This window comes from Ipomoea triloba, chromosome 14 (genome assembly GCF_003576645.1).
Source record: "Ipomoea triloba cultivar NCNSP0323 chromosome 14, ASM357664v1".
NCBI lineage: Eukaryota > Viridiplantae > Streptophyta > Magnoliopsida > Solanales > Convolvulaceae > Ipomoea > Ipomoea triloba.
Window position 1 is genome coordinate 3,270,461 of NC_044929.1, and position 11,032 is coordinate 3,281,492.

Here is an 11,032-nt window from a genome sequence, read left to right on the forward strand (position 1 = left end):
ACAGACATAAAGTATGAATGTAAATCGTGTTAAGATATTTGCTATTCAATTCTGAGTAGAGTGCACCGCCTAAGATATTTGCTATTCAATTGGCCTGGCATAGTGATCACAGCATGCTCTCGGATCCAGCACCTAAGAGTAAACGCTCGATCAGGAGAGTGTTGATAAGGATTGAAATTATCATCTTCGAGTATAAAGTAAGAATTATACTACATCCATTTGACCACCATTTTCAGAAAAAATTAGTTTTTTTTTTACTTCTTATGACATACAAGACACGTGATGGAAAATAAATTATTGCATATGAGGAAATAATTTACCAATGCCTCATTTGGTTCGCGAAAATTTTTTGAGGGCAAATGGAATTTAAATTTCATGCAAAAAAATTACGCAAGAAGATTGATTCCATTGTTTGGTTGGTGGAAAAGAAATACCGAGAATATTGATTCTATTGTTTGGTTGGGATTGAAATGGTAAGAAATAATGAGTATAATGACTAAAATGCCCAATACAATGATAACGATAATTAAAGTAATAGGGACAAAATTATCGAACTATATGATACTTTCTTCCCGACTTCCATGAAAAACAAAATATCACACCCTCTACTTGGAAAACTTTTTCCCTCAAAATTAAAGAAAACATTTTCTTGTGAAAAAAAAATTTCAATGAACAAGACACGGAAAAATTTTATTTTCCTCAAATTTAAGAAAAAACATTTTCTTTAGAATTTTTTTTTTCATTAAGATGCAAATAATTGTAGCAATAAATAAATACGGAGTAAAAGATTGAATAAGAAATTAAAGAGTCTTCTAGAATTGATGAAGTGGAGCTTGTTAGTTAGGAAACTCCTTTCATAGGGAAAAAAAAGTGCATTCACGTAGGCACGTTAATATATGATTGTGAAAAAGGATACATAATCGAGATTTGACAGTTGCACTATGAGAGTATATGTAATATGGTGAGTTATTTTTTTTTTTTAAGGTAAATGTAACTATTCCATTAATTCATAACATAAAATGTTTACATCAATAATTAATGAAATGGTAAATCATTCCTTACAGTCAGACATAGAAACAACTTTTCTAACTATTTAATATGGTGAGTTATTTGTGTGCACCAAATGCGTATTTTTCAACCTAAAAATTCATTAAGTTATCGTGATTGACATCACACGTCCACCATCATGTCAGGTTAAATGCGTGATCTTTCACATTTTTTAAGAAAAGCAATATGATGTGGAAGTGAGAGAATGAAGAGAGAGAAAAGAGGAGTAACTCCTGCAACTATTGGTTCTTTGTTTGAATTATGGGGCCCAACCTGGAAAGCAATACAGCAACTTGCCTGCGTTTGATATTTTATTTTTTGTTTTTCCTTTTCTTTTTTTCCTCCACCCCCATTTTCTCTTTCCTAATCACACTTACAAAAATTTCTCAAAAACCACACCAAAACCTTCACTATTGAGGAAGACCATAGAATGACGAATTTCGCTTTTGTGGGGCAAAGTATGAGTATAGGTGTACAGATTAGGTGAGAATAGAGAGACAGTCTAATTCGCCGAGGAAAAAATAAGGGCGATGTACCACAATTGAAGATGAAAAATTTAGTGAAGAATGTTGTTAGTTTTCTATTTTCATATGAAATACCAAAATTGAAAAGGTTATAAAAATAAAGATAATAAAATTTTAAAATACCATGTATTAAGTAAAATTTTATAGAGTTTAATAGTTTTTTTCATGGTTGTAGTAGGCGCTAATCGGACAATAGACTAGCGCCTAGAGTCTAAGCGGTATAGGCGGTACCTAGGCGACAATCTATAAAAACAAAAAAATAATGCATGTGTGTGGGTGTATGTCATATTATATATATATATATATATATATATATATATATATATATATATATATATATATATTACTTCTCTTATTTATATAAATAAATAAATTTAAATATATATAAATATAATAAGAAAAATTAACAAGACTGACTCACCTGAGTTAACTCGGCTAACTCTGCCGAGTTAGGCGCTAGGCGGCCGGCCACCTAGGCGAATGCCTAGGGAGCAATTCGTCTCAGTTTAGGGGAGCCTAACGCCTAGGTGGCCGATGTTTACAACAGTAATTTTGTTACTCTATGAAGTAAAATTGAGTGACTAAACATCTAGAAGAAATAATTGAGTGACTAAAATGCATTTTTCCCTTTTTAATATGGTATTTTCTGTCCCTTCAAATTAAATGAGGGAAAAGATTGGTAATGGCACAACAAAACAATGAAACATACAAGAAGAACATTTAATTTGAGAACGTGAAGGGTTGGCCTAATTCAAGGCAACATTATAAGTCTTCCTATCATATACTTGGAACGCATTATCGCAATGAATTTAATTATTATGAGGAATCTTTTTAAGGGAAATGATAAGCTCCCTAATTCCTATCACTAATAATAATGTAACAAGGTTTAATAATTTTATTTTTCTTTTATTTCAAATGTCAACTTATTAAAACTTGTCTGGAGTGATTTTATTGTGAGCGGCAGATATAAGGACTTTATTGTGAATTGTAAATGTAAAGACATCTAGTATTGTCAATTTTCAATTTCAATGATTTTTAAATCTACCAAATTTTGTCCTCAAGTAACATTGAGGGTAATTCATTGTTAGCTTTTCCCTAAGTAAATCATTAACATTGAGGGTAAGATAAAAAAAAATCATGACCCCCAATTGTTTTACACACGCAAAAATCAAAGACCTAATTTTTCTTTATTATATTCTAGTAGTTTTAATTTCACCCTCAATGTTTACAATTCAAACAAGAAAAAACTTACAGTTGATTACAATTGGAAATGATTAAAACATCTATGATTAGCCAACTACTATGTAGTGTGATGATACCTTTGTTACCATTCCAAATGAGTGGTCAGTGGATTGAACCTCGATGGTGGGAGCATTGATTCTTTAGACTCAAAAAGATTGAAAAAATATAAAATAGACACTTAGTTTCTTCAAGGTGCATGTTTTGTGTACTTAAAGTGCGAGATTTTCATGCTAATTTCTCGTCTCTCTTAATCTCTTCAAATTAATTTCCATATTATTGCCACCACCACTGGTCACAACCATCAATAATAATAATAATAATAATAATAATAATAATTATTATTATTATTATTATTATTATTATTATTATTATTATATAACAAATAATATATGTTCATTTTCAAGAAAATAAACCAAACAAAAAAAAAACACAATTTCTTAACTTTCCACTAAGAAGAAAAATATAAATTTCTAATCTTCAACCAAACACCTGAAAATTAAAATATTTTTTTTTTTAAAAAAAACTCATTTTTCAAAAAATCTTTCTGAGTTTTCAAACATACACTTACAAACTTTACTTATGTCTTTACCTCTACGAATTATGTCTAAATAGTAGAGTTATATATAATTTTTTTATTTTTATCATAAGGTCTTTATGGACCAAGTTGTCAATATATTTCATATTAGACTAACAATGAAATTGCCAAAGGTCTTGTGATCCAGTGGCACCCGATTGCACCCTCACATAAGAGGGGTGGGCTCGAGTCTCAGTGCAGGCGCTATTGGCTCTTTGTGCTTCATTTGGATATAACTTATATATATAACAAAAAATTGTATTAAAACATTTAAGGGTGATATAACAAAAAATTGTGTTTCTTTTTTAATACTACTAACTCTATGACAATGCAGTATCTATTCATAACTACTTTCTCAACCTATTGAAGCACAAGAATCAGTACTGCCTCCACTGAGGCTCGAACCACCTCTCGTATAAAGGGAAGGGTTTGATGTCACTAGACCACAAGGTCTTTGGCTACAAACAAAAAAAAAAGTATATAAAGGGAAGGCTCGAACCACCTCTCGTATGGCTCTGGATTTTAGTTTCATTTTTTTCACACACACTAGTTTTATTTTAACAACATTAAAGTATCATTTTAATTATACTATAATTTTATTTAACAATCTACATTTTTGAATAAGTTCTATTTTTTAGTTTCATTTTCCATACATAGTAGTTTTTATTTTAGCAACGATAAAGTATCATTTTTTAAATAAAGTAAAATATCATTTTAATTATATTATAATTTCATTTGACGATCATGATGCTGATACATATAGCACTATGGACCATGGTACAATGCATAACAACCCAAAACACATGTGGGCGAAATATTCAAAGGCAGTGTGTTTAGGGGAAGTGGGGAACCAATGCATAGAGTCCTTGCCTACTTGATTTGTTTCTCACTGACTGTGTGAGGAATATAAAATTCCTTTTAGTATAAGAGCAATTCCATTGAGAGCATTTTCAACAGTTGTAATTTTTTAAAAAGTTTTACACGTGTGACTAGGAAAAAAAATATGGAAGCGGGGAGAGAAAAAAAGAACAAAACAAATTAGAAAAAAATTTTAGATTAGCGTGTCCGACTGGACGTTGTGTTGCCCCTCACTTCACAGCTAAAAACTAAGTCCTTGGAGTGTGCACCAAAATCTTCTCTCTCATCACCCTCTCTCCTCCACATAAGCTTGGCTTTCTCAAAAACCACAATTAGGAATGCCCTTATAATTTTTTTTTTTTTATTAGACAGCTAGTGTCAGAATTTACCCCATCGCTGTGCTGATCAGCCACCATATCGCCACCTTGTGCCCCAGTCTCTGAATTTCCACCCTCAGATTGCTGATCAAGTGATTGTTACTTTTTAGTAAAACTCCGAGGTAACTAGGAAAAACGAGAAAAAAATCTTTCTTGTGACATCAATATTTATTAGAGATAAAGTGATTATTACTTTTTAGTAAAACCGGGAGGGAACTAGGGAATAGGAGAAAAAAATCAATATTTTTTAGTGAAATCGGCAGGGAACTAGGGAAAAGGAGAAAAAAAATCTTTCTTGTGAGATCGATATTTATTAGACTGCTAGTGTCAGAATTTACCTCATCGCAATGCTGATCAGCCACCATATCGCCACCTTGTTCCCTAGTCTCAGAATTTCCACCCTCAGATTGCTGATCAAGTGATTGTTACTTTTTAGTAAAACCCCTGGGGAACTAGGGAAAAGGAGAAAAAAATCTTTCTTGTGAGATTCATATTTATTAGAGATAAAGTGATTGTTTAGTTTTAGTAAAACTTGGGGGAACTAGGGAAAATGAGAAAAAAAATCTTTCTTGTGAGATCGATATTTATTAGAGATAAAGTCATTGTTACTTTTTAGTAAAACTGGGAGGGAACTAGGGAAAAGGAGAAAAAATCAATATTTTTTGGTGAAATCGGCAGTGAACTAGGGAAAAGGAGAAGAAAAAAAAAAGGGAGAGCTTCGTTTTCAGCGCGCAACATTGCTTGCCCCTATTTTTCTCACAAATAGGCCCCACAAAAATTAATCTCTTAGAGGAGAAAAAAAAAACTATCTAAAACCCGCATTTGCAGCACAATGTTGACACGTATACTCTGGATCTCCAAAATCACAATATTCTAAGAAATCAAAACTTAAAATCAGTTACATAGTATAAATAAAGGATTCATTTCTTAAAAAAAATATAATGTAAGAATTATAATTTTTTTAAAATATTAATAATCCTGTATAGATTATATTTACAGTATATGTATAACAACTATTAATTTCACAAAATATTTTTTTACGAAATGTAAACTAAAATTCAGTTACATAGTATAAATAGGGGATTCATCTTTTAAAAATATAATATAAATATTATACTTTTTAAAAAATATTAATGGTAGTATATAAATTTCTCTAAAAGTATATGTATAATAACTATTAATTTCACAAATATTCGTGAACAAAATGAATACATATATATATATATATATATGTATATGTATATATATGGTAATTTTAAGTCATTGTAACCATATGGGTTTAATCATTTTTTGAATATTTTGTTAATATTTGAACATAAATAAAGAATGATAAGGAAGGACATTATTTACAACTTGCCGTATTCCTCAATTACTGAATTCAATTGATATGCAAATTTCAAGGAAATTCCGAAATATAATTTTAATTTTTTTTTTTTTAGTTTTTTGTTTGTATGACAGAGAGTAATTTGATTTTTTGCGGACCTAATGAATTTATTAATTTTTTTTTATAAATGGTTTCCCTGTTTGTGCGTTCCACGCACGTTGCGCGCCCACTGCACGCACAATGACCATTTTTTTTTGGTCTAACATCCACCTTTTTTTTCTCACTGATTTTCTCTCCCCTCTCTCTATGGAAGGGGAGAGAGAAAAAAAAGAACAAACCAAATTAGAAAAAAATCTTTAGATTAGCGTGTCGGACTGGACGCTGTGTTGCGCCTCACACGCCAAAAATGGCGTTGTTGTTGCGTTGTGGTGGAACTCACTTCACTGCCAAAAACCAAGTCCTTGGAGTGTGCACCAAAATCTTTTCTCTCATCACCCTCTCTCCTCCACATAAGCTTGGCTTCTCAAAAACCACAATTAGGATTGCCCTTATAATTTTAATTTTTTTCTTTTTAGTTTTTTGTTTGTATGACAGGGAGGTAATTTGATTTTTTGTGGACCTAGTGAATTTATTAACTTTTTTTTTTGTTAAATGGTTTCCCTGTTTGTGCGTTCCACGCACGTTGCGCGCCCACTGCACGCACAATGACCAAATTTTTTTTGGTCTAACATCCACCTTTTTTTTCTCACTGATTTTCTCTCCCCTCTCCCTATGGGAGGGGAGAGAGAAAAAATGAACAAACGATTTGGACGCTGTGTTGCGCCTCACACGCCAAAAATGGCGTTGTTGTTGCGTTGTGGTGGAACTCACTTCACTGCCAAAAACAAAGTCCTTGCAGTGTGCACCAAATTCTTCTCTCTCATCACCCACTCACCTCCACATAAGCTTGGCTTTGTCAAAAAATCACGATTAGGGATGCCCTTACAATTTTATTTTATTTTTTAGTTTTTTGTTTGTATGGCAGGGATGTAATTTGATTTTTTGTGGACCTAGTGAATTTATTAATTTTTTTTGTTAAATGGTTTCCCTGTTTGTGCGTTCCACGCACGTTGCGCGCCCACTGCACGCACAATGATCAATTTTTTTTGGTCTAACATCCACCTTTTTTTTTCTCACTGATTTTCTCTCCCCTCTCCCTATGGAAGGGGAGAGAGAAAAAAAGAACAAAACAAATTAGGAAAAAAAATCTTTAGATTAGCGTCTCCTACTGGACGCCGTGTTGCGCCTCACACGCCAAAAATGGCGTTGTTGTTGCGTTGTGGTGGGACTCACTTCACTGCCAAAAACCAAGTCCTTGGAGTGTGCACCAAAATCTTCTCTCTCATCACCCTCTCTCCTCCACATAAGCTTGCCGTTCTCAAAAACCCCAATTAGGGATGCCCTTATAATCTTATTTTTTTTTTTGTTTAACATCCACCTTTTTTTCTCACTAATTTCCTCTCCACTCTCCCTATGGAAGGGGAGAGAGAAAAAAAGAACAAAACAAATTAGGAAAAAATATTTTAGATTAGCGTGTCCGACTGGACGTTGTGTTCCGCCTCACACGCCAAAAATGGCGTTGTGGTTGCGGTGTGGTGGGACTCACTTCACTGCCAAAAACCAAGTCCTTGGAGTGTGCACCAAAATCTTCTCTCTCATCACCCTCTCTCCTCCACATAAGCTTGCCGTTCTCAAAAACCACAATTAGGGATGCCCTTATAATCTTATTTTTTTTTTTGTTTTTTGTTTGTATGACAGGGAGGTAATTTGATTTTTTTGTGGACCTAGTGAATTTATTAATTTAATTTTTTTGTTAAATGGTTTCCCTGTTTGTGCGTTCCACGCACGTTGCGCACCCACTGTACGCACAATGACCAATTTTTTTTTTTTTGGTTTAACATCCACCTTTTTTTTCTCACTGATTTTCTTTCCCCTCTCCCTATGGGAGGTGAAAGAGAAAAAAAGAACAAAACAAATTAGGAAAAAATATTTTAGATTAGCGTGTCCGACTGGACGTTGTGTTCCGCCTCACACGCCAATATTGGCGTATTTGTTGCATAGTGGCAGGACTCACTTCACTGCCAAAAACCAAGTCCTTGCAGTGTGCACTAAAATCTTCTCTCTCATCACCCACTCTCCTCCACATAAGATTGGCTTTCTCAAAAAATTACGATTAGGGATGCCCTTATAATTTTATTTTTTTTTAGTTTTTTGTTTGTATGACAGGGAGGTAATTTGATTTTTTGAGAACCTAGTGAATTTATTAATTTTTTTTGTTAAATTGTTTCCCTTTTTGTGCGTTCCACACACGTTGCGCTCCCACTGCACGCACAATGATCAAATTTTTTTTTTGGTCTAACATCCACCTTTTTTTCTCACTAATTTTCTCTCCACTCTCCCTATGGAAGGGGAGAGAGAAAAAAAGAACAAAACAAATTAGGAAAAAAATCTTTAGATTAGCGTTTCCGACTGGACGCTGTGTTGCGCCTCACACGCCAAAAATGGCGTTGTTGTTGCGTTGTAGTGGGACTCACTTCACTGCCAAAAACCAAGTCCTTGGAGTGTGCACCAAAATCTTCTCTCTCATCACCCTCTCTCCTCCACATAAGCTTGCCGTTCTCTCTCTCATCACCCTCTCTCCTCCACATAAGCTTGCCGTTCTCAAAAACCACAATTAGGGATGCCCTTATAATCTTGCCGTTCTCAAAAACCACAATTAGGGATGCCCTTATAATTTTAATTTTTTTTTTTGGATTTTTTTTGTATGACAAGGAGGTAATTTGATTTTTTTGTAGACCTAGTGAATTTATTAATTTATTTTTTTTTAAATGGGTTTCCCTGTTTGTGCGTTCCACGCACGTTGCGCGCCCACTACACGCACAATGACCAAATTTTTTTTTTGGGTCTAACATTCACCTTTTTTTTCTCACTAATTTTCTCTCCCCTCTCCTTATGAGAGGGGAAAAGAGAAAAGAAGAACAAAACAAATTAGGAAAAAAAATTTTAGATTAGCGTGTCCGTCTAGACGCTGTGTTCCGCCTTACACGCCAAAAATGGCGTATTTGTTGCGTTGTAGCTGGACTCATTTCACTGCCAAAAACCAAGTCCTTGCAGTGTGCACCAAAATCTTCTCTGTCATCACCCACTCACCTCCACATAAGCTTGGCTTTCTAAAAAAATCACGATTAGTGATGCCCTTATAATTTTATTTTTTTTAGTTTTTTGTTTGTATGACAAGGAGTTAATTTGATTTTTTGTGGACCTAGTCAATTTATTAATTGTTTTTTTAAATGGTTTCCCTGTTTGTGCGTTCCACGCACGTTGCGAGCCCACTGCACGCACAATGATCAAAAAAAATTTTTTTGGTCAAACATTCTCCTTTTTTTTCTCACTGATTTTCTCTCCACTCTCCCTATGAAAGGGGATAGAGAGAAAAAAAAAAGAACAAAACAAATTAGTAAAAAAATCATTAGATTAGTTTGTCGGACTGGACGCTGTGTTGCGCCTCACACGCCAAAAATGGCGTTGTTGTTGCGTTGTGGTGGAACTCACTTCACTGCCAAAAACCAAGTCCTTGGAGTGTGCACCAAAATCTTTTCTCTCATCACCCTCTCTCCTCCACATAAGCTTGGCTTTCTCAAAAAATCACGATTAGGATGCCCTTATAATTTTATTTTTTTTTAGTTTTTTGTTTGTATGACAGGGAGGTAATTTGATTTTTTGTGGACCTAGTGAATTTATTAATTTTTTTTTGTTAAATGGTTTCCCTGTTCGTTGCGCGCCTACTGCACGCACAATGATCAAATTTTTTTTTTGGTCTAACATCCACCATTTTTTTCTCACTGATTTTCTCTCCCCTCTCCCTATGGAAGGGGAGAGAAAAAAAGAACAAAACAAATTAGGAAAAAAATCTTTAGATTAGCGTCTCCGATTGGACGCTGTGTTGCGCCTCACACGCAAAAAATGGCGTTGTTGTTGCGTTGCTGTGGGACTCACTACACTGCCAAAAAATCAAGTCCTTGGAGTGTGCACCAAAATCTTCTTTCTCATCACCCTCTCTCCTCTACATAAGCTTGGAGTTCTCAAAAACCACAATTAGGGATGCCCTTATAATTTTAATTTTTTTTTTTGGTTTTTTTTTGTAAGACAAGGAGGTAGTTTGATTTTTTGTGGACCTAGTGAATTTATTAATTTATTTTTTTTGTTAAATGGTTTCCATGTTTGTGCGTTCCACGCACGTTGCGCGCTACTTCACGTACAATGATCAAATTTAATTTTTTTTGGTCTAACATCGACCTTTTTTTTTCTCACTGATTTTCTCTCCCCTCTCCCTATGGAAGGGGAGAGAAAAAAAGAACAAAACAAATTAGGAAAAAAATCTTTAGATTAGCGTCTCCGATTGGACGCTGTGTTGCGCCTCACACGCCAAAAATGGCGTTGTTGTTGCGTTGTTGTGGGACTCACTTCACTGCCAAAAAACCAAGTCTTTGAAGTGTGCACCAAAATCTTCTCTCTCATCACCCTCTCTCCTCCACATAAGCTTGGCGTTCTCAAAAACCACAATTAGGGATGCCCTTATAATTTTAATTTTTTTTTTGGGTTTTTTTTTGTATGACAAGGAGGTAGTTTGATTTTTTGTGGACCTAGTGAATTTATTAATTTATTTTTTTTGTTAAATGGTTTCCATGTTTGTGCGTTCCACGAACGTTGCACGCCACTTCACGTACAATGATCAAATTTAATTTTTATTGGTCTAACATCCACCTTTTTTTTTCTCACTGATTTTCTCTCCCCTCTCCCTATGGAAGGGGAGAGAAAAAAAGAACAAAACAAATTAGGAAAAAAATCTTTAGATTAGCGTCTCCGATTGGACGCTGTGTTGCGCCTCACACGCCAAAAATGGCGTTGTTGTTGCGTTGTTGTGGGACTCACTCCACTGCCAAAAACCAAGTCCTTGAAGTGTGCACCAAAATCTTCTCTCTCATCACCCTCTCTCCTTCACATAAGCTTGGCGTTCTCAAAAACCACAATTAGGGATGCCCTTATA

The 11,032-nt window shown here is 34.3% G+C and overlaps 1 protein-coding gene across 1 annotated transcript in view; it reads right to left on the bottom strand.

Moving 5' to 3' along the window:
* LOC116004771 (F-box/kelch-repeat protein At1g26930-like) overlaps positions 1–6,457 on the bottom strand; it is a 36,109-nt gene extending 29,652 nt beyond the window's left edge. The window contains exons 1-3 of the mRNA XM_031244935.1: positions 6,386–6,457; positions 4,961–5,032; positions 4,635–4,706 (exon numbers count right to left, since the gene is read on the bottom strand). Of these exons, the coding sequence (XP_031100795.1) occupies positions 4,635–4,706; positions 4,961–5,032; positions 6,386–6,457 (216 nt within the window). The remainder of the gene's footprint in view (positions 1–4,634; positions 4,707–4,960; positions 5,033–6,385) is intronic.
* Positions 6,458–11,032: the final 4,575 nt, after the last annotated feature.